The sequence below is a fragment of the Gambusia affinis genome, linkage group LG16, assembly GCF_019740435.1.
Source record: "Gambusia affinis linkage group LG16, SWU_Gaff_1.0, whole genome shotgun sequence".
NCBI classification, from domain to species: Eukaryota; Metazoa; Chordata; class Actinopteri; order Cyprinodontiformes; family Poeciliidae; genus Gambusia; species Gambusia affinis.
The window spans coordinates 20,386,864-20,410,187 of NC_057883.1; the positions used below are offsets into that span (position 1 = coordinate 20,386,864).

Sequence of the window (23,324 nt, forward strand, 5' to 3'; positions counted from 1 at the left end):
ACAATCTACAATCTCTGCTGCGAGTCCATCACATGCAGGTACTGCACCTATCAGACACCCCTTCAGTTAATACCGACACATTGAGCCCGTAGGGAACATGTGCCAGGTAGGGGTGCAAGTTATCAATTAATGTGTTAATATAAAGCTGATTGACTAGCGACTAATTGATGAGCAATCATTTTCTTAAAAACCTGACTTTTTTCTTGTATCAAGAGGGCCAACTATTTTTTCATAACCTAAATTCTGAATTTAAAAACAGCAAATACACAAAATCTTACCAAGCATTTTTATTGTAGATTTAAAATAAGACAAAACTAACTTATAAGTAACTTTTCACCAAGATACACGAGCTTGTTTTAAGTTAATAATTCACTAATATTGATGACAGTGTACTAGTTCCACTGGCAGATTATTTGGCTTATAATTGACTTACAATGGCATAAATGTCTTGTTATAAGTGAAATAATCTGCCAACCAATACTTTTTCATTAATATTAAGGAATTATTAACTTAAAACAAGCTCCTGTATCTCACTAAAGGGTTACTTGTAAGTTTGTTTTCTCTTATTTCGAATGTACAAAAACAATTAGACCAAAAATACTGAGTAATATCTTGTTTTTGATGTAAAAAAAACAAACAAACAAACATATTTTTACATTTTGTGTCAGCTGTATTAAATACCGACTGAATAAACAGGAAAACTGTAGCTTTCTCACATTATTAAGCTGATTAAGTATATCAAATAAGTACCCTTTTAGGTTGTTTTATAATAAAATAAAAGATGAAAAGAATAAAATATGTTAAACACAAATTCACCATTAAAAGACAAATGTTCATACAGAAGTAGTCTGTTGTTGCTCTTTAAGGAATGTTAAAACTTCGCTCCATTAAAGGCATTAACTCACAACAGACCTCAAAATCAACCGTGCTTACTGGCGCCATGTTTTTTCCCCCATCATGTTATAAATTTGCCCGTTATTCCCTCCTCTCCGCCTCGACTTCATAGCACATCAGTAATTTTTGAATGAGAAGCTGAAGCCGCTATTAAGGTGATAACTTAAGGAGCTCGCTGAATATTTATATTTAAAGACAGAACCGAATAAAGAGCATTTTCAACAAACACTGGACTCAGAACCGTTTACTTTCTGACTCGGTGTCCTGTTCTCTACGCTGTGGAGTAGCATACGTGCAGAGTAGTGCGCATGCGCATTTAGAAGTCCGCGACATTTAGAGGTGCTGTCAGTTCAGCGTACGCCCAAACGACAAAAATAAGTCAATAAATCGTTTTAAATGATAACTAGATGAATGTACTGTACACACCTTGTCGTGAAATACATAACACGCCCCGTAAAAAATTCACCGCCCCGCTCCTTGATGATGGTCTGACTAGCTAGCCGCTAACTCAAGATCTCTTACAGTTGTTAATAACAAAGTGTATGACAATCTAACTTCTACGCTATGATGTTATGTTATGTGACTGATAAAATAAAAGCATGTAGTAATGACAGTGTATACTTGTTTGACAGATTTAGCCCTCAGTTTGTGCTTCACGTACGACGATCTGACAGAACAGCCGCCTTCTTTGTTCTGTATTAAACGGCTCCGATTCAGGTACCAGAAGCGCCCCCTGCTGGATGGCGGCCAAATTACAACAACAAGAGAAAGTAAGCCGACGTTTAATTAATAGATTGGAACTAATTTTAATAAAATAGACCATTAGTGGATAATTAATAATAAGTAGATTAAATGTTCCTTTCCGTAGTGCCAGGCATTTGATTTTCCTCTCATCAGGAGGCCAGTTTCAGTTTTGATTCATGCCACAGAGGTTAGTTGCTCACAAGGCAACAGTTTGACAGTGGCACCATGAAACGGTTGGATCGGAGAGTTCCAGTCTGCTCTGTGTTTCATAGTAAAGCCGCCTGATGTGAAGCAGCAAGTCTGCAGCCTTCGCAGGGCTGGACTCTGTTCTTTCACCCGGGAAGCTGATGGATGATGTTTATTTAGTTACGCTGCAGTTAAGCTCAGGTCAGGGCCAAGCCAGGGCCCCCTCTCTCTCCCTCTGTCCATGTTGACTTTGGGCTCTGCTTAGAATTTTTATTTTTTGTTTATTTATTTTTTTTAAACTCTTGAACTTTTTCCGTCCCTGGCTGCTCAGGGGGCAGAAAGCACAAGCGAAACTTTCTTCACACTGACAGGAAACCAGTCAGTGAAGCTGCTTAATGACGAGGACGTTTGCAACTTGCTTTTAAAAACATTCAGAACATTTGTGAGTCAGCCCCCTTACCTCTCACACAGTCGGTCAGCAACATGGCCTCAAAGATGAGCAGCACAATCTTCATGACGTCCATACTGTCCAAACACAGATTCATAGTCCCTAAACTAGTAAAAAAAAACACAAACGGCTCTGAGATTAATAATCTTGGTGAAGAATATGATTAAAAAAGCACTATTAGCTCTTATGCAATGATTACACTGCAAAAACACAAATTCTTTAGTCTGGGCTTTAGTGAAAATACCTTAGTATGTGTAAAATAAGACAAAACAAGCCTATAAGTAAATTTTCAGCATGACATGAGTTTGTTTTAAGTCAATCATTTCCTAATGTTGATTAAAAAAGTATAGCTCTCCTGGCAGATTATCACACTTATAACCAGACATTTTTTACATGTTATAAGTGAAATAATCTGCCAATGGAACTAGTACTTTTTCATAAATATTAAAGAATAATTGAGCTGCTATGTATTGCTGTAAATTATTTGTAAGTTAGTTTTGTCGTAAGTCAAGTGTAGCAATATATTTGCACTAAATAAGGCCAGAAATACTTGCTAAGATTCTGCGTTTTAGCAGATTTATTAAAAATGACAATTCTACCAGCATGTATAAACATGTTCATGCCACTAATATACACTCTTTGATTGTTTGTGTTTTTAACTGACATCATGATTACAAAACAACATAAATGAACCAGAATTTCATTTTAAAATAACAAGTATAGTACTGTATGAATATTTTAGGTGTATCCTGCAACATTATGGGGGTTTTCATGTATTTACATTTTTGTGGCAATATTACTCACCTCGTTAGTGAGTGTAGGAGGTTAGCCTTGCAGCAGTCCCCTGACAGAAACTCTTTCAGCTGAACTTCGCGTTGAGTTTATGAATAATGCTGACAGCGGTCCGCTGTCCGCTAACAGCGCAGCATGACTGCCTGCGGCGGGTTAATAACGGACTGTGAGGCGGTAGGTTGGAAGACAGCGACAAAACACAGTAAACGCAGCCCGAAAAGCGTGATAGCTGAGAGGAAAACCACCGCTAGTCCGGCCCGTTGTACAGTCCACACTTCTCCTGGACAGACTGACTGTTGTGGAGTTCAGGGAGCGAAGACTTGTCGACTCTCCCACAGTTTCAGCGGCGGGCCAATCACAGCCCGCAGTCTGGCCAATCACAGTTCGTAAAACCGTTCAACCGTACGTCAACGTTGTCACCATATTGGGAGTGGCAGTTTCATTGCAACGCATAAAACTTTGTTACTATTATTAGCAAAATTTTAAAGTTTTACATCCATTAATTAACAAAGATGGGTAGTAACTACCTATATTTACTCAATTACATTTACTTGAGTAGATCGTTGGGGAAACAATAATTTAAAGAGTAGTTTTTGATGCACGTTTTACGCTACCCACTGTGAGTAATGTCATTGAATAAACAACCAAAAATTCAACACACAATACATACTTGCAGTTTTGTTAAAGTTTCATAAGCTTTATATGGAAATTGAGTATATTTTTACTGATTTGAAAAAACATTTGTTCTGCCCAATTTAATGTTTTATAACTATGTGAATTATTTTCATTTGGTCTTTAAAATATCACATTTTTAAATATTAAATGACTGAAATTTTGATCAGTTGCTCAGCATCTGAGTAGTCTTTTTATTAAATGTTTCTTTTGAAGTAATTTTTTGGATTATTGTGTTTACTTGTATAAAATTTTTTAGAACTCTGCCCACCACAATTTTCGTAACTAAAAGCTCAATACAATCCCTAAATGAACTTGTATTATTGCATGTAAATATAATAAATAAAAATTTCCTAATTGTATTTTTTTATTCAGCCTCCAATGTGTTGATTTCTACGGAGAGCTTGCCTCTAACAATATGGCGGACGCGCTGACGTATCGTGTCTACGGAACAACAAAAGCAACGAGACGTTTCTGTCTGTCTCGCTGTTCATCTTTCAGTGCTCTTCATGTTAAAACCCTTAGCCTTAAGGGCGGGTTACACAGAACAGATTTTCATTATAGTACAAAACACAGAAAGTAAAAAATATTTACATCTCTGATACACCAAGCGCCGCCTCAAAATACTAGAATGCGCTGCCCCCTACTGGCAGATTATCAGATTGACCGCAGTTCGGCAGTTACACCAACTGATGGAAAACAACTGACCGTTAATTTTCCATCTCCAGTTTAATTTGGAGATGTCACGTCTTTCAAATACTTAAAAAAAATAAATAAATGGAGTGAAATTTTTGCAAAATCTCTCAGATTTATTCCAAATCTGTCTTATTTTTTCTAAAATGTTTAAATATTTTCTAAAATCCTAATGACAGTTTATAATTTATACACGTCTCACCTTCAGCGGGATCAATTGAGGAAACAAGACAACGAGATCAAACAGAAAAGTTATTTATTTCAATATACATCCCATTTAAAACTATATAACATTATTTATCTGTTGAATATTTTACACAGCTCTTATGGAAACAAATTAAGAGTTTTACAAAATAAGACAAAGCTCTGAAATAATAATAAAAATAACAGAATATCCCACTCTTCACTACTGCATGATTCCTTGTCTTTACATCATAGTAATTACAGTTCCATGTTATCTGCATTCTTTATAAAAGAAAAAAATAGTGTTTCAGAGTTAAGTTTGTGTGTTTTTAGATGCAATGAGAGTCGCCGGGTGATACTGAACATTTAGAGCCTGAGAAGCTGCTTCAGGTCAGAGCAGAACGGACAAATTAAAAACTTCTGCTTAGCGTTAACTGGAGGCTCAAATCAGCATCTTTACTCGGAAAAATATCAGATTTTTTATTGTTACTAAAACAGAAATGTGTCCAAAATAACAGCAGTGTTTAAAATTTCCATACATTCCAAATTTATAAGGATTACTGCCCTATTATGAATCAAAAATGATGAAAAATGTATAAATATTTTACAGAAATTGAGGAATATTTAATGTATATAAGCCAGAGGTGTTCAAAGTGCGGCTCAGGGACCATTTCTGGCCTTGAGCTATTTTTTTGTGGGCCCCCAACTGCTGTTCAAGAAAGATACAAATTTATTGCTTAAACTTTTTATTTTTAATCAGGTTTGAATTATTGGTGACTTCATTTCTTTGCAATGGAAAATGTTGAGTAAAACACAAATAATTCATATTTTTAGGACCAACTTTCTTTAGTATGTAGAACCACTTCTACTTTTACTGAAAAGTTGACTTTGATGCACCCAAATCAGCATTTATTTAATTTATTAAAGAAAGAAACTGACCCAAATCTTGCTTTTATAAACAAGAATAATTTCTTTAATCAAGCCTAAAAAAATCTGAAAACTGGATGACATTTGTTTAATAAAGCAAATGTGAAAAATTATTTTAAATTTTTGGATCTATAATAATAATAATGCTATATTTTACTTTATAAATTGGGATTTTCACAAAATGGTTTTGGTCCATGTAAAAAATAAATTGCACACCCCTTGTACAAACTGAAAAGTGCTCAAAGATTTCAATCAGTGAACAATTTCATTTTCTTTTTCTGACATTTTTCTTCCTAAAATGAACTTTTATTAAAACTATTTCAACTCACTACGACCTGCTGCTAACATTGAGAATAATCAGCTCTGTGTGTTACTATTGTTGTCTGTTGGTTTATTTTGTTCTGCTGCACCAATTCTTGTTATAAATTATCAGTATAATTTATAACAAGAATTGGTTTTTATTTTTGCTGTTATTTTGAACACAAACGTTTCTGAAAGAACCAAAATATCAGAGGTCTGTCTCATCGTGTGCAGAACCGTCGCAATCAACAATATTGCACCAATAAAGCGATGAGGAAGTGAGGAAAGATGGGCAGCCCTGCATTCCTGCAAGGCTGCACCTGAGAGTTTGAGCTCCAAAAGGTCAAAGGTTGACCGCAGTGAAGGGATGCACTGCAAAATCACAAAATCCTACAGAGTATTTTTGGTCTTGTTGCTACTGCAAATATCCGACTGCATATCAGGGCCAGCGTTCTGCAATAAATAAAAATGAAAAGAGGAGGAGGAGCAAATTTCCAAGACAAATTCAGAAATTCTGAGATCAATCTCCAAAATTTATGACTTTTTTAAGCCAATTTCTACTTTTCAAACTTTTTTTTTTTAAACTGAAATTTCAGATTTTTTTGTAGAAAATTTTTGATTAATCTCAGAATTTGATTAGATTTTCTAGATTATTTTCAACTAAGAAATATGCAAGTTTTTTTCAGAAATATTACAGAAATTAATCTCAGAATTTCAGATTTTTTTAAAGAAAATTTTTACCTCTTCATCTAAGAAATGTACTATTTAAAAGAAAAAAAAAGATTACTCAAATTAACCTCAGAATTTGAGTTTTTTATTTTTTTATTTTCAACTTTTCAACAAAGAAATTTGGAGCTACTTTTTTTTCTAAAAACAATTCTGAAATTAATCTAAAAATTTCAGCATTTTTCTTGGAAATTTACTCCTCAGTTTTTCAGTCAGTCTTTAACGGCCCTAATCGCAAATATCTTAGTACACCTAAAATAAGACATCAAGTAACTTAAAAGTAGTTTTTCTGCAAGACGTAAGAGTTTGTATTAAGTCAATAAATAATAAAAAAGTTCTCGCACTACTGGCAGATTATTTAATTCATAACAAAACATTTTCCCATGTTTTAAGTGAAACATTACTGACTTAAAACAAGCTCTTATATTTTGCTGAAAAGTTACTTTTCAGTTAGTTTTTTGTCACTTCAAATGTACCAAAATGTTTGAACTAGAAATTAGTCCAAAATACTTGGTAAGACTTTATGTTTTTTTCTCAGTGCAGCAAATTGGATGCTAGGTTACGATCCAGACCTCGTCTCCCACGCACAGTTAGACATTCATCACGTTAGAAAAAACTAAACTCCTCACAAAGCTCATATCATCAAAAGATTCCTGTGTTTCAGTTTCAGCCTGCTGAGTTGGTTTGGTGGCTCCGTTGCTTGCAGATAGAATCATTATTTACATGGTGGTTTGACTTACATTCGTCTGATCCGATCCATAAGGCTGGGCAATAAATCGATTTGATCGATTAATCGGATTTTTGGCTTTTGAACTTTTATTTTTTGGGAAATCTGGATTTTCTTTACTACTGCGTTCCTGGGGTTTCTTTAATTCAGACGTGAGCGCGGCCAGGGCGGCCATCTTGTTTGACAAGCATGTTTAAAGCTTCTATTTATTTGGATTTTGAACTCAGTTTAACTCTACGATGAAATATTAGGAGCAGGCTACAATTTCATTTATATTACCAGAATAAAGTCGTACAACAATAAAGTTAAAGTATTACCAGAATAAAGATGTAATTTTAAAAGGATGAAATTGTAATTTAATGAAAACTCTGGCATGAAAAGAAACAAAAATTAAAATGTTGAGCATCTTGTGAAGTTATACTTTAGTATCGTTTTAAGATGTGAAAATAATAAATTTAAATTAGTGTCAGTAGCAGGACTTTGAAATTAATGTTTCTATTTAGAACAAACTGATCTGCTCAAGTCAGATCCTGATAAATAGGAGTTTTTCTCATTAAAATGTATTTTCCTGTAATTTTAAGATGTTCTTTTTGTAAAATTGTGTCATTATTCTGCTAACATTTTATTATTCTCATAATTAAAAACATTTTGTAGCCTGGCTCTGATACTCTGTCGTACAGCTTGCAGATGATTGAAATAAAAATAGAAATGTAGTTTTTAGAAAAGAAAAAATTTGGAAACCAGATCTGAGGTTAAATTTTGAAGCCGTATCCCCAGCTCTACTGATCCGAGTTCTGTTGGAGCGCCGGCACCAGGAAATATGTGGGAAGCTCACAGAAGCAAAGAGGAAGCTTGATTATTCACACCTGCAGAAGGGAAAAGTGTTCTGATTCTGTGAAGCAGACTGCAGAGCGACTGGACTTTCAGTTCTGCTGACGCCTCGGCGTTCCTACAATCAGACCCGAGGTTCTGGGCTGGACTCTCCGCTCCCTGCGGCTGAGGTCAGCAACTACAATCATGACCTTTAAGGTTTCTCTGGAGCATTGTGGAGTGAATCTGTCCGTTGCATATTATGCTCTTGGAGCAGACGGTGTGCTTTTTGGTTCTGACCTGGGATCAGATGGCGGGCTTGTCGCTGTAGAAAGGCGTGACATGAAACATGTAGCAGTGGGTGCAGACCCGGACGGGCTTCACCTGGCCGTACCGCGGCAGCGGAGCCGAGTGGGATGAGCAGCGGGAGCAGAAGATCTGAGGAGAGAGAGAGTAAAATGTTAAGCCAGTGTTTTTCACAGTGGTGGCCACAGGAGGGCGCTAGAAAGCTAGAGGGAAGGTGAGAAAAAAAATGGAAAAATAAGTAAAAAAATAATCTAATACATATTTTGAGAATTTTTTTTATTACCAGAAAGTTAATCTTTATCTGAATCATTAAATAAAAACAAAAAACACATCTATCTATTTTTAATTTGATTTTAGTATCTGGAAAATGAGCCATTTCAGAAACCTCCAGAATTCGTTACCTAGCAACCCCAGCCAAGCCCAACCCCGTAACCTAGCAACCCAAGCTGAGCTCCAGAATGTTTGGTCTGCTGTTTTCACCACTATACAATACTGTACAGTAAAATAATTCATATAAATAATTACAAGATAATAAAATTAGGCAAAAGAAACATTTTTCCAAATCAGGTTCTTTCAACATAAAGCTTATGAAACTTTTTTCCAATGGCTGCTGGAAAAGACAAACGTTTTGTTGTCGACTTGTCGTCCAGAAAACACCTGTTGCATTCTTATTGGTTGTGCACAAGGCTCCACTTGTGATTTTCAAGTGTGGAGTGAATCTGTCCGTTGTGTATGGTTGAGCAATTACACAACCATACACAAGATGTACGGTTGTGTAATTGCTCATTTGTTTGCAGCCATTTTCATGTGTCAGTGTAAAGTTGAGTTGGGGGCGTGGCCTGTAGCAGCTTACTTGTATTTAAAATGCCAGACATCCTAAAAAAAGCTCATTCTGAAAATAGGTCAAGACTCTCATTATCTAAGAATAGTTTTGTGCAAACAAAATTAATAAATAGGTTTGTATTGGCCATAGACGTATCCTAACCTTTTCAAGGAAGCATTACAGGTAACATTTTAAAAATATAATAATAGCTTTTTGTGCAAACCCCTCCCCCCACAACTAAAATTAGAAAGCACGAGGCAGCATTTATGCAAAACAAATGCAATAGTTATTGAATAGTGAATAAAAGTGAGGAAAAAACATTCTAGAGTCAATATTTCTTTAAATGTTTTGGTTTTGGAAAGGGACATCCTGTCCAGAGGCTATTGCTATTTGGGATCACTGCTTGAGAACATTAAGCTACATGTTAGCTAGGGAGCTAACAGGAAGTCCTAACCTTTCCACAGCTCCTACAGTGATGCTTCCTGCGAATGACGGTGAAGGGAGCCTTGCAGGTGATGCAGGAGTTGCAGGCGTCGTCGGGGACCCAGTCTGGAGGATCTGCAGGGGAAAGGAAGAGAAAACGTGCAGCAGAAATGCCACCAGCTGAGAGGAAGACGAAGAGGAGTGAGCTGACGGTGACGCTTATAGTTTGTGGTTCTGCCGACCTTCGAAGTGTCCCTCCCGGGCTTTGGCTGCCAGTTCTGATGAAGAAATAGTTTCCTGACAGAGAGCACAATCCTCCAGCACCGCACTGCGCAGAACGGGGCCTACTGGGCATCACAGGGGACACATTTTAAACGGTTGCACTTAGTTCATGATTGAGAAGGCCTACACTGCAAAAAGTCACACAATCTTACCAAGTAATTTTGATCCAGTTTCAGTGCAAATACCTTAGTACAAAATAACTTACAAGTATCTTGTCAGCAAGATATAGGAGCTTGTTTTAAGTCAACTACTCCTTAATAAAAAAAAGTTCTACTTACATTGGCAGATTATTTCACTTATAAAAGGACCAAGATCTTATATATTGCTGAAAATTTACTTGTACGTCAGTTTTGTCTTTTTAAGTGTACAAAGATATTTGCACTAGAAACTAAACCAATGTATTCCTTTTGGGAAAAAGGATTAAATCAACGAATCCAAAAATAACCAAATCAATCTCTAAAAGTTGTTCTGACAAAGTTTTCTGGCATTTAGCAAATAGAAATAATTTTAGTAATTCTAACCAAACTAAAACAAGAAACGTTTGGTCTGATTTAACTTCAGAAAAAAACTCTTTTTATTAGGTGTATGAAAATATCTGGTTTCAACTGCAAATAACATTTTCCAAATTTAGATGTAATCAAAAGGTAGGTGGAACTTTATTACAAAATTGAGCCATTTGAATATCAAGCACTTTCAACGACTTTATACAGAAATCAAGCACTTTTCCAAAGTTTCCTTTTGCCCATCTTTAATATACAAACGCATTTTCCTCCACAGCACTGAAAGTAAACTATTAAATCCATTCCTCACCCTTTTTTTGCTTATCGTTGTCTCCTTGCTCGCACTTGGTGGCCATTACTTCAAAGAGAGTCTTCAGGATGCTTCGCAGGTCGCTGGCGTAGTTGGTCTGCAGCTGATCGGCGACGCCTGCATCACACAGAAACACTGATGCATCATGTACAACCCGGAGGCGCGTGCCGCTGCAGCTCAGAGAGGGAGGATCTTCACCTGATATGCAAACGAAGAGACGGTGGATGAGGTCACTGCTGCTGTGAAACCGGGAGCGGATCTTGCTCCTCGCTGCCACCCTGGCGTCCTGCAGGGCCCGCCTGACCTCCTGCTGGTCCAGGTCCTCCGAAGTCCCTGAGCTCGGAGTCAGGCTGCTGACGGGGCTGAACAAGAAATACAAAATTAACTTTTTCAATCTGAAGAATAATCTGATCCTGCACAAATTTGGCTGTTATTGCGTCGGAAACCCCAAAGATACTGAAATTTGACATTTATAGTTTCAATTGGCGACAGAAACTGATTTAGGGCTGAAACGATTAATCAATTATTCATGATTAATCAGATTAATTGTTATTAATCAATTATTGAAATGATCTTAAACTAATTTAGCAATTGTTTAATCATTAACTGGAGTATTCAGTTAAAAAAACGCAATTTGCTAACAGAAAAACATATTCAGAGCAGTAATTAAAACAAAGAAATGCAAAAAATATACATTTATACATTTAAAATAAAAAAAAACTCTGTCTGTAAATATGTTCCAGCCACAACTAAATAAGTGGAATAGTTCTGTTCTAGTTTCACTCAGTTCAAATTCTGTAAATACATTTAAAAAATCTCCTAAGTATTTATAGTATTAATTTATGAACCAGTTAAAGAAACAATTATTCAATCAATCTACAAATAATTGAGCATGAACTAAAGGAATGCTGTGTTGTTGCATTTTAGGTAAAAACATGTTTATTTTTTTTATTTAAAATGGAATTGAATTGTTTGTGTGCATATAAAGGCTGAAATGAAAACTCTGCAGATTGTGGCGATTTATTATCCAATTAATCGTCAGAAAAATCGCTAACTAAAATAATCGATAGCAGCATTAAATCTGAGCAGTAGATGCATTTATTTAGCGGGGACAGGAAGTCGTTACCTTGGAGTGTAAGCACTGCTCGACAGACTACATGTGGTGACCGACACACTGTCGCAGTCACTACCTGACACAGAGCTGAGGGGCGACTTCTGAAAACTAAAAACAACCAAAACAAACAAACAAACAGAAATAAAGAAGGATACGACTGATAATTGATCAAATAAACAGAGGAATGTTGTCAATCAAAATAAAAGTGAAATAATAAGACAACAAAAAAGGACGGAAAGAAAAATGTGGCGCCATATTTATGCACTGCAAAAACACAAAATCTTAGCAGGTATTTTTGGTCTAGGTTCTAGTGCAAATATCTTAGTTTACTTGAAAAAATTTACTTACAAGTAACTTTTCAGCAAGACATAGAAGCTTCTTTTAAGTCAGTAATTCCTTAATATTAATTTAAAAAAAAGTTCTACTTCCACTAGCAGATTATTTGACAAATAACAAGTAGGGCTGGACAAAAAAGGTAATAACAACTAACTAACTCACTGTTTGGTTACCTAGCAACAACCTGTTAAGTAACATATGCAGCAGCAGTTTCAGGTTTTCCCACTGTGCCTCATATCTGCTTAAAAACAAAATTTAACAGCTTGGAGTGAAAACTGTGGATAAAACTGGAAAGGTCACATCACCAGTTTTGCCATATTTCTGATATTTGAAAAAAAAACTAAGATTAATATAGACTGATGTGAAACCCTTGTATTAGGTTTTTCAGCCACATCGTCCAGGCCTACTGATATCACTCTGGTTATGCAGGCTACTGCATGTCCGATGAGTTCCTTGGGGGAAACCAAGGAACGCATTGGTGAAGTAAAAATATATATATATATATATATATATATATATAGATTTTCAAAAAAATAAAATTTTCAAAGCCAAAAGTTCAAATAATTGCTGAAGCAAAACAAAAAATACTTGGTAAAATTTTGTGGTTTTGTAGTGAGAGTAGCTGAATTATCCTACTGAAACAAACCTGAAGCATCTCCTAATGTCCTCCTTGGGCTCCTTATTGTCTATCCTGTCGTTGTCCAGGCTGTTTTCTTGCTGCCGGGCTTCGCCGGCTTGCTGCCTCCTGTCGTGGCTCAGTTGGTGGCTGAACGTTGACGCTCCCTGGCTTCCTCTGGAGCCCCGTCCTGGAGCCACCAGGCACTTGTCACAGAGCAACGAATCTGAGCGCTCCGCTGGCGGATCCCCAGGGCGGCGGGTGGACGGGGGAGTCTGCTGGGCGAGCTCGCCCTTAGCGAACCGCTGGTGGGCGCGCGGAGGCAGCTGGCAGGCGGCGGACTGGATGACGGCGCTGGACGCCGGCCTCTTGCAGTGTTTGTCCAGACCCAGAGCCAGGCCCAGCTCCAAGCCGGCGGTATCCGAGGCGACGCCGCCATCTTCATGAGTGTCCTCGCAGCTCCCGCAGCACACGCAGGAGTTCAACAGACAGTGAGTGGCCACTAGGGGGCCGCAGGGCTCGATCTCGGATGCAGCGGGCCGGGGCAGCAGCAGCTTGTCCACGGCCAGCTCCGTCAGGCTTGGTGAGCGCGGGTTGAAGATGACGGTGGCCGACAGCTTCATCCCGCCCATACGGTGGGCGATGACCTCCGCCGTTTCTGACGCAGTGCCCTCTAACCCCCTGTCCCAGCCGTTGCTGTAAGGCAGCGGCTCATTGCGGGGGGCGTGGGAGCAGAGGGGGCGCTTTGCCGCGGGACAGGGCTGCTCTGACGTTGTCGCAGAGCTCCATCCGTTGATACCAGAACCGGGTCCGGGTTTCTGCTGCAGTGGAGGCGTCGATCCTTTAGGCAGAGCTGGACAATAAATCGATGATCAATGTTAACACATAATATGTCTGATAGAATATTCACTGAACTCTGATCTAGAACCGCACAGCATTCTGGGAGATGTAGGCAGAAGAAAGACTTAACCTACTCAACCTCTGAGGGTTAGCTAAGCAACGTTCGTGGAATCAACTTACTCAGTCTTTGGTTACCTAGCAACGACCTGCTGGGTAAGAAGCAATTTCAAATTCCGCTCAAATTTGGTTACCTAGCAACGACCTGCTGGGTAACTGCCACACATTTTGACTTATTACTGCTAAAAAACAAAAAATAACGGTGCGGAGTGAAAACTCAATAAAACCACCACCTATCAGGTTGAATTTCAGATATTTTAAACAAAAACAAATACAAATTCATGGATTGATATGAAACGCTTATATCTTGATACGATTTTCACCCATTTCGTCCAGCACAATAAAGTAGTAATTTTATGAGAACTCCAACATAAAATTAACAAAGTAATTATACAAGTTCTTGTATAATTACTTTACAAATTAATTTAGTTAATTTCAAATTAACTAAATTTGAAAGAAATAATATTGTTTTTAGATTAATGACATTTTTAAAAAAAATTAATTTTACATAATTTCAAGATGTCCTTCTGGTAAAATTGCACTCTTTGTTGTTAATGTTATTATGATAGGATTCTCATAGTTAAACAAAATTTCTCATAGCTTCGCCCTAAAATTTACCTGCACAATTTACAGAAGGGACAAAACAATCTAATTTTTGTAATTTCTCTTTTTCAAAAATACAGCAAGAAAAAAATAATAAAAATCTGAGATTTTATTTTTAAGATGTATTGTCCAGCCATAGGATAAAGTAGTAATTTTATGAGAACTCTGACACAAAAAATAAATTAATTTTACAAGCTTTTTTCTCATTTAAGTACATTTTTTTTGTAATTTCAAGATGTTCTTCTGGTAAAATTGCATCTTATTTCTGCTAATATTATGGCAGTATTTTTGTAATTAACACAAATTCTAAAACTCAGTCGTAAAACTCACAGAGGGACTGAAAATATTTTCTAGAGAAAACAAATTTGATTGGAACTGGATCTGGTAGGTTTTTATTTTCCAGCCGTACCTTTAGGAGACACGATGCAGCTGCCGTCTCCTGCCGCGTCGACGTCCTCCATGAAGAAAACCCGATCCTCCTCCTCCACGTAGACGCTGGTTCTGATTCGGTTCGCCGCCATCCTACGTGGCGACGCCTGCGTGCTGGAGGCCCCGCTGGAGCCAGCAGGCTCCCCCCTGCTGGGCCGGCGGGCCGGGGACTGGCCCTGGCTGGGCGGGGACAGCAGCGTGGACATTTCGTCCCCCACCCTGTACACCATCATGTTGAGCTGCTCCAGCTCCTCCTCGTCATACTGCATGGAGCAGGCTAACTCCGCCTCCTCCGCCTCCTCACACAGCAGGCCCTGCTCCGGCTCCTCCTCACCGTTTTCGGTTTCCACCTCCTCCCAGCCGCTCTCCACCTCCGCCAACTCCTCGTCCTGATCAGGGGAGACGAACACGGGGAGCGGGTCCTCCTCCCCGCCGTCCTGCCCGTTGGAGGCGTCGTTGGCGAGGCTGCAGGAAGACGGGTTCTCCTGGACCGGAACCGGGATGCCGTTTGAGGCCAACTCTCCATCCTGGGAGATACACAGGTTCTTCTCCAGAGTCAGCAGCTCCTCCTCAGTCAGAGTCTGCAGGAGATCTCTGCAGGAGGAACCACAACAAACTTCACACTGGAGCCGGAAGTGACCCAAATCTGATTATTTTGTCTTAAAGTGACCTGAATCTGATGTTTTCATGACAGTCTGAACAAAACAGATCAGATTTCTTTTGAATGCGACCCGGATCATTTGGACGCTTATTAACGATTCCTGATCTTTAAAAATCCTGACCTGCCAATTCTGATTTTGGCAGAAACTGATTCTTTTGTTTGAAATGTTGCTAAATAAAGCAAGAAAGTCGCTGAGTTGGCTAAAGTGGGGTGACTATTGTTAACTACAAACATGCAGACATGATCTGGTGGGCCAGTCTGTCCGTCAAACCTCCCTAACAGGAGAGGAGAAGAGGATTGTGGGTGATTTTCAGACCTTTGACGAGGTAGAAAAAAATCAGGTTCACATGCAAGTGAATCTCAGATCTCCCTAAATGCTTATGCTAGCTAGCATAACAGCTAAAATGTTAGATTTTTTCACAAATTATCTGTCTCACAACATTCTGTCAACACATGGAGACAGTTTTATTAAATATGAAAAAAACATATTTTTGTCGAAGCTGTACACTACAGCTTTAAATGTTCCAAGTATTGGACAAACGACTTCTGTCATTGTATCTATGAAACCTGCTCACCACAGTCACTGCAGAAATCTTTTTAGCTAACACCTACTTTCAAACATGTTGAACATACACGCAAAACCGCGTCTATAAATCTGGCTACGGTTCAGTAAATCACATGGCAGGTTTATCCTCCTCCCAGTATTTTGTACTTTCTGATGATCAACATATGTTTTGCATATCCATGCAAACATATTGATAATAACTATAAATAATCCCTATTTTGCTATGCAATTCTGATGTTTGTAGAACCTGGTGTGCGCCTATCAACACTGCAAAAACACAAAATATTAAAAAGTATTTTTGTCCAGTTTCTAATGCAAATATCTGAATACACTTGAAATCAGAAAGATAAACTTACAAGTAACTTTTCAGCAAGAAATAAGACCTTGTTTAGGTCAATAATTTCTTAATATTGATGAAAAAGAACCAGTTCAACTGGCAGATTATTTCAAATGTCTTGTTATCAGTGAAATAATCAGAAACAAGTTCTTTATCTTCAATATTAAGTAATCATTTGCTTTAAAAACGCTCATATTTTTTGCTGAAAGTTATTTTTCTCTTGTTTCAAGTGTACTCAGATTTTTGCTTTAGAAACTGAAGAGATGTTACTTGTTACTTGTGCTTTTACAGTGAAATTTGTATCTTTTTTTACATATATGCAGGCCTTTCAAAGATCAGTCCCTAAAGGCCTGTGACAAAGACAGATGGATCTCTTCATGTATTTACCTTATTTTCTTCAATAAAGTGCGAAAAGGCCTGAAGAGCTCCGACATGTCCTCAGATTTCCGATCGAGGTTAAGAGGTCCCTCAGGATAAACGACCAGCCCACTGAAAGCACGAGCAGCGTCCTGTGAGACGCAGGTGGGACGGAGCGGAAAACATCGACGGGAAAACGGGAACGCTTACCAAACAATGGCCAGTCTGGGAATGGTAAACATCAGCGCAGGTTCGTAGTCATCGATCATGTCCTGGGTGAGGTAGCCCAGCCTGAGTGCCCTGAAGGTGACAGAAACACAATCAGATTCTGACTGAATCAAGAGATTATTGGAGGATGTTTTTCTACTGCAAACTCACCGTTCAACAGTTTCACAGAAGAGGACAATCACCTCCTGCTGCACGTCGTATTCTTTGGGACTTTTCACAGGCACCATGGCTGACACGTAGCTGAAACAGTAGAAGAAGAAGAAGTGTTAGGCTAAAAATGTTCAATACTTGGCAAAAATGTTTCTTTAGTTCTGATGGAAACATTTAAAGTGGTCAAGGGCGATACACAGTTGCTGTGTTTGTCCAAAGATTTGTCAATATTCCACTAATGTTGAAAAAAATACAATTTTGCAATTTTGGTGTTTCCATTAAATAAGAAACACAATTAAAAATCACACATGAATAAGTTTGTTCACGCAAACTTATTCATGTTTGCATGAACCAGTGATTAAAATCAGGCAGCTCCATCATCTTCCTACCACCTTCTGTTGTCTTCTTCATCATTTTTGCCAGCAGTATTGTGATGCAAAAAAAAAAGTGTACCCAATGCAGTTTTGCAAAATACACTAATTTTGATATGGCTGAAAAACCACCTTAAGAATTTTAATGAAAAACTAGGGTTTTTTTTGCAATTGCCGTGTTTCCTTTAAGTAAATTTATTTCAGTATTTCCAATTTGCGCAATTACAGGGTGACTGGAAACACAGGTACTGATTAGGCATGAGTTACATTTAATTTCCCTTTGGGATTAATAAAGTGTTTTTGAAATTGAACTGAATAACATTCTGGTCACAGAGAAGTAAACCGGGTTCGACTATGTCCAGAACTGCATCTCTTGTGGGGCGTTTCCAGTGTGCATCGGTGGATTTATCAAAAATCCATGGCTGAAACAGTCATGGATTTTGAAGTCATGGATCCTGAAACTACATCTTGTGAAGATGTAGTTTCAGGATAAACATGGGAATGCTTGGGTCATTCCTCTGACATCTATTTAAGCAAAACATAGAAAATTGGAACTTTTCTAGAGCATTTTTACACCCAAACACAGAGCATGAGGCAGTGTTGTAGTACTCGAAAACGGTCTTGGTCTCGAGACCGGTCTTAAGACCATTTTTTGATAGTCTCGGTCTTGTCTCGGACTCGACCACATTTGGTCTCGGTCTTGTCTCGGTCTCGGACATTGAGGACTCGGTATTTTATTTCAAGACCGGTCAAGACCACAACTGTGAAAATAACGCTAAATCATCAGTATCAATTTCTTTAAGATCCTTCTTTTTATTGGATGCACTCCTGATTCAAATCCAAGCAATAACCCGTCTCATTGGTAAATGCATGTTGTTGTTTTTTTTAACTGCTGTCGCCCCACCCCCTTTCACCTTGAGCGCGGACTGCAGCACTTCGATTGAAAGTTACAAGTGGTTGTCTGAGAAGGGGATAAGATGTCGGCCAAATCATCGGTTATAAAATTTGGCTATTTAAATCACAAACAATACATTTGTAAAGCAACATTGAGAAAAAAGCATACAGCGCAATGTAAGTTCTGCAGTGCTTCACTATCAGAGACGGTGGGGACTACGTCCAACTTTTATCGACACCTTGAAAGAAAGCACAAAGAAAGGTAAGCTGTGTGTAAAAGTGATATTAGGAAAGCTAGCAAGTTAACGTAAGCAATTTCCTCGGTATCAAAATTATTCTACCCGGCCATCACACAGTTCTTATTTCAATATTAGCTACACATATTAAGTTAGCTAAAGTTATATATGTATGCTTTATCTTTTAGGGTGAATGTTCTCCTTTCTTATCCGCTATTTGCCACCTAGCTTGATGCACAAGTTGTCACCTAGTAGTGTTTGTGAAAACATGTCGGACATTACTGATTTAATTGATTAAACCACATTGTTATGTTGCCATTTACAATTTCAGGTCAATAAGTAACTTTTTACCAGTTCACTCTCTATGGTTCATACCATATCAGTCATTTAACTTACTTGTTTATCCATTTCAAAAATGTGATGGCCAAAATACCATTGATTTGCATTTTGTTTATCTACATGCGTTTCTAGTAACATTACATTACACATATTTGACATGTATTTGTAAAGTTCCTACTTATTTTTAAGGTTGTTTTCTTATGTAATTGATGTTCATATGATCAGATAAACTGATTTCTATGTCCTATTTATTAGGTTCCTGGAATACAAGGCAGGGCAACAGAGTGATGTCACACAGCCAACAATATCGTTATTTACACAGAAAGTGCAGCTCTACAGCCCACAATCGCCAAGGCAGCAAGCCATCAGTGAAGCCATTGTTCAAGATTTGATCATTGGATGTTGTCTGCCCCTCTCCCTCGTGGAAAATGGACACTTTAAACACTTTCTTGAAGTCCTGGACAGTAAATACACACCAATCTCTAGAAAAACAGTTTCTGAGAGACGAATTCCAGAATTGGTCAGAAAAGTCAAGGAAACTGTCTTGGAGAAACTGAAGACCCAGTCGTCTGTGTCATTAACAACTGACCTTTGGTCTGATCGCAGGCTACGCTCCTTTCTTGGGGTGACTGCCCATGTGTGCTACAAATCTAAAGATTGCTATGCACTTGAATCCTACCTGCTGGACTGTAGGCGTTTTACAGGGAGGTATACTGGAGAGCACATTGCGTCTGCCTTTGAGGAGATCACTGAGGAATATGGTATTCGTGACAAAATTAGCTATATCATAACAGACAATGCACCCAATATGAAATGTGCTTTCAAAGTACACATGCCCCAGCAGCAATCTGATGACAGTGAGAGTGAAGAGGATAATTTAGATGACGAGCACTTGTGGGAGGACATTAATTCAGAGGAAGACATTGACTTACCATGGTCATCTGGTGAACGTCTTTCCTGCTTTGCACACTCTCTCCAGTTAGTTGTGCATGATGGTATGAAGGAGGTCAAGACCATTTCTCGCACCATAGCAAAAACGTCAAAGTTCGCAACCCTTTTACATAGCAGCTCACAATTTAAAGATAAGTTTGAGGCTGCATTTGGCACCAATAAAAGTGTTCCAGCTGCAAATACAACTCGTTGGAACAGTACATTTAAACAAGTACAGGCCCTTACAACTCTAGAACACAAATCACTCAGTGAAATGTGCAACAAAGACTATGAGGATGTCGTGTTCAGTGCGCGGGAGTGGAACCAGCTAAAGGAGCTATGTATAGTTCTTTCTCCATTTGCTGAAGCAACAGAGCTGACCCAAGGGGAAAGATCAGTGACTATTAGTATGGTGGTTCCAACTGTACTGGACTTGAACACACACCTCCTCAAGATGGAGGAGACCCGAATGCAGTGCCGGCCGTTGGTCAGAGCCCTCCAGCAGTCTCTGGTGAAAAGATTTTCTGGAATCTTTACAAAAACAAACATGGCCAAAGACAGTGGAAGAGAGGAACCTTTTAACCATGATGTGTACTTCTTTGCTGCCATGCTGGATCCACAGTTTGGCTTAAGCTGGGTGGATTTAGATGTTACCAACGGAGGTAATGCAGCATCGGTGAAGAAGTTCAGAGATGAACTTAAGAAGACACTGACAGGTTGGTATGCATTTTTCTTTGCTGAAAAAAAGTCTTATTTGCAAAATTATAAATCTTAAAATGTCTTAAATTCGTAGCACATAAAGCCTTAAATCATAAAGTGGAATTTATAGTCTTCTTTTCATCAGTTTACTTTTGTCATAAACATTATTTTGTACACTCAAAGTTCTTGAAAACTAACACAGTCATTGTGTTTGTGTTTTTCAGACACATTGATCTTTGGGGTGGAGAACATGGAGAGTACAGATGACAAGTGCTCAGAAGCCATGAATGTGGATCCAACCAGTCATTCGCCACCAGCCAAATGCCCTCGACTTCTGTCACGCTACAAGGCACATAAGAAGCACAGCTCCTCTGTCCAGAATTCAAGTATTGCAACACAATTAAACAGATACTTTAATGATATAAGAGACTGTGACAGTGACAATGCTCTTGCCTTCTGGGGAGAAAACCAGTCCAAATATCCTCAACTGCACAATTTGGCTTTGAAAGTGCTATCCGTCCCTGCCTCCTCTGCACCAGTGGAAAGGGTTTTTAGTCGAGGAGGCATTGTAATGAGACCCCATCGTGCACGTTTAGGTGCAAAAATGCTGCAGTCTCTAATCTTTCTGAAGTGCAATGAAACCTTACTTTAAACTAATTTTATGTATCACCTACTTTATTTCAACCACTGTTCAACTACATGGTTATCCTTGTTCTCGAGTTTTGCCATTGACGTTTTCTAAAGCTTTGGCGTATTATGAAACTGCTTCCAGTTGTATAATTTTATTTTTGAAACGCATGCAGTTGGGCCTCTAAATGTCAGATTTCTTTATTATGTATGTTATGTATAAGTTGCTACATCCATTCAACAGCAGAGTTAAAGATGCAGTATGTAACTTTGTTAAAACAAAAAAATATCTTTGTAAAAGTTATATAGTTTTTTTTATATATTTATGTCACTATGTTGTGTCAGTATGTTATGAGACCGACAAGCTGTGAAAATATTGAGCTCCTCTGCCTTTTCTCCATGTTCCCAGTGCTAACTGGAGAAATACACTGCTTGGTCAAAAACAAACCATCTGATCCAGCAAAAGGGTCTTAGAACTGATAAAAGTCAGTCATGTTTTTGTGCACGTATTTCAATGGGGTTTGTATTTCTGCAGATGGCAGTAGTCGCTCAGGGAGGAAGTGAAGGAGATCAATCTTTTTTTCAACAAATTATCTGTCTCATAACATATTGTCACAACTTAGTGATAGATATAGATTTATTTAAGAAAAGTTATATAATGTAGCTATAATCTGTATACGAGAGAGAAACGAGAGAAATGATTGGCATTTTTTCAGTTTTACATATTTGCACATGGTTTTGAAATAGCACATTTAAAAACAACATAAATGTATGTACTGTTCATGAAAGGCAGAGAAAATACTATTTTGATCGACTTTGATTGTTTGAAATTCTGTGATTACAACATAGAAGTACTAAATAAAGATGTTTATGTTTATTCCAGTTCTCTGTGTAAAATATCTAGGTGTTTTTACGTGAATGTGGGTCTTTTAGATCAATTTTAGTGATTTTGATCATGTTTCACATTTTATTGTCACATACTGGCGCTGGTCTTGGTCTTGACTCGGTCTCGACTTCCCTCGGTCTTGGTCTTGACTTGGTATCGGACCCTAAAAGTCTTGGTCTTGTCTCGGTCTCGATACACTCTGGTCTTGGTCTTGTCTTGGTCTCGGGTTAGGTGGTCTTGAACACAACACTGGCATGAGGTGTTAATTTGGCTTCTGAATTTTACATTTCAATCCAATCATGCATCAGTTGGATGTTTTGGGCAAACAAGTCAGAATTTGGGAGTTTCCGTCTCCTAACATTTTTGTGCCTTCAAAGGTGTAACAATCTCCAAACCTTCATATAGATCATTTATTGTGATAAATTTCTTATGATACGGATTTTAATTCATTGTTGCCACATTGAATTAAATTAATGATCTCTAAAACTGCCCGTATTGTTGCAATTGTTAGTTTTACTATTTTCTCCACTACTGGTTCATTGAGAGCATCAATATATATCAATAAATTTGAAAGTATGTTTACATGTAGCTACTGTGTGCAACTTATTGATAAAAAATTAGGGCTGGATGATTTGGCAGAAAATCTTTTCACAGTGTTAGCGTTTCATATCATTTCAGATAAATAATTGTCAATATTGAATATCATTGATACACTTTTTTGTTTTAAATATCTGAAATTCTGCCAAATTGGTGGCGTGAACTTTTTTGTTTTAGCCACAGTTTTCACACCATATTTGTTTTTTGTTTTTTTGTTGTTGTTTTTTACCTCACTTTTAAGCAGTTATGGAGGCACAGTGGCAAAACTTAAACTGCTACAAGTTTGTTGCTAGGTAACCAAGGAATAAATCAGTTGCTAGGTTACCAAGGAATGAGTGAGTCAGTTGATTCCACCAACCTAGCTTAGCTAGCTGAGAAACTAAAGGATTTCCCCTGCCTACATTTCCCAGAATGCTGTGCGATTCTGGATCAAAGTTAAATGAAATTATTGAATATTCTATCAGATGTATTATCTACTGATACTGACCACGTGTCTACTGCGATACATAATTGATCTACTGTCCAACCCCTAATACAAACCACACTTCTTTATGTGACTGACTGGCAGTATTTGTATTTGTGGGGCTGTGATTGGTGTGTCACAGTCATACAGTTACCTAAAAAAATAGAATATATTCACTTTAAT

The 23,324-nt window shown here is 38.0% G+C and overlaps 3 protein-coding genes across 7 annotated transcripts in view; 1 reads left to right on the forward strand and 2 right to left on the reverse strand.

Moving 5' to 3' along the window:
- The window catches only part of LOC122846590 (fibroblast growth factor receptor-like 1), a 46,183-nt gene extending 42,789 nt beyond the window's left edge, over window positions 1-3,394 (reverse strand). The window contains exons 1-2 of one of the 2 annotated variants that reach the window (XM_044143644.1): window positions 3,077-3,394; window positions 2,285-2,374 (exon numbers count right to left, since the gene is read on the reverse strand). In XM_044143644.1, coding sequence (XP_043999579.1) covers window positions 2,285-2,369 — 85 coding nt within the window. In that variant the 5' untranslated portion in view covers window positions 2,370-2,374; window positions 3,077-3,394. Of the gene's footprint in view, window positions 1-2,284; window positions 2,380-3,076 lie in introns of both variants that reach the window. The other variant, XM_044143643.1, reaches the window with a different exon arrangement.
- Window positions 3,395-4,668: 1,274 nt separating this feature from the next.
- Window positions 4,669-23,324, reverse strand: part of zfyve28 (zinc finger, FYVE domain containing 28) — a 36,006-nt gene continuing 17,350 nt past the window's right edge. The window contains exons 5-15 of one of the 4 annotated variants that reach the window (XM_044143647.1): window positions 17,100-17,189; window positions 16,932-17,021; window positions 16,752-16,853; window positions 14,782-15,395; window positions 12,843-13,665; window positions 11,873-11,968; window positions 10,945-11,108; window positions 10,747-10,863; window positions 9,897-9,998; window positions 9,686-9,789; window positions 4,669-8,540 (exon numbers count right to left, since the gene is read on the reverse strand). In XM_044143647.1, the coding sequence (XP_043999582.1) occupies window positions 8,409-8,540; window positions 9,686-9,789; window positions 9,897-9,998; window positions 10,747-10,863; window positions 10,945-11,108; window positions 11,873-11,968; window positions 12,843-13,665; window positions 14,782-15,395; window positions 16,752-16,853; window positions 16,932-17,021; window positions 17,100-17,189 (2,434 nt within the window). In that variant the 3' untranslated portion in view covers window positions 4,669-8,408. Of the gene's footprint in view, window positions 8,541-9,549; window positions 9,790-9,896; window positions 10,002-10,746; window positions 10,864-10,944; window positions 11,109-11,872; window positions 11,969-12,842; window positions 13,666-14,781; window positions 15,396-16,751; window positions 16,854-16,931; window positions 17,022-17,099; window positions 17,190-23,324 lie in introns of those variants that run through there. The other 3 variants (XM_044143645.1, XM_044143648.1, XM_044143649.1) reach the window with 3 other exon arrangements.
- LOC122846592 lies at window positions 18,357-22,267 on the forward strand. The gene is made up of 3 exons (XM_044143650.1): window positions 18,357-18,626; window positions 19,195-20,585; window positions 20,793-22,267. The coding sequence occupies exons 1-3, from the start codon at window positions 18,448-18,450 to the stop codon at window positions 21,218-21,220; spliced, it is 1,998 nt and encodes a 665-aa protein (XP_043999585.1). The 5' UTR covers window positions 18,357-18,447; the 3' UTR covers window positions 21,221-22,267.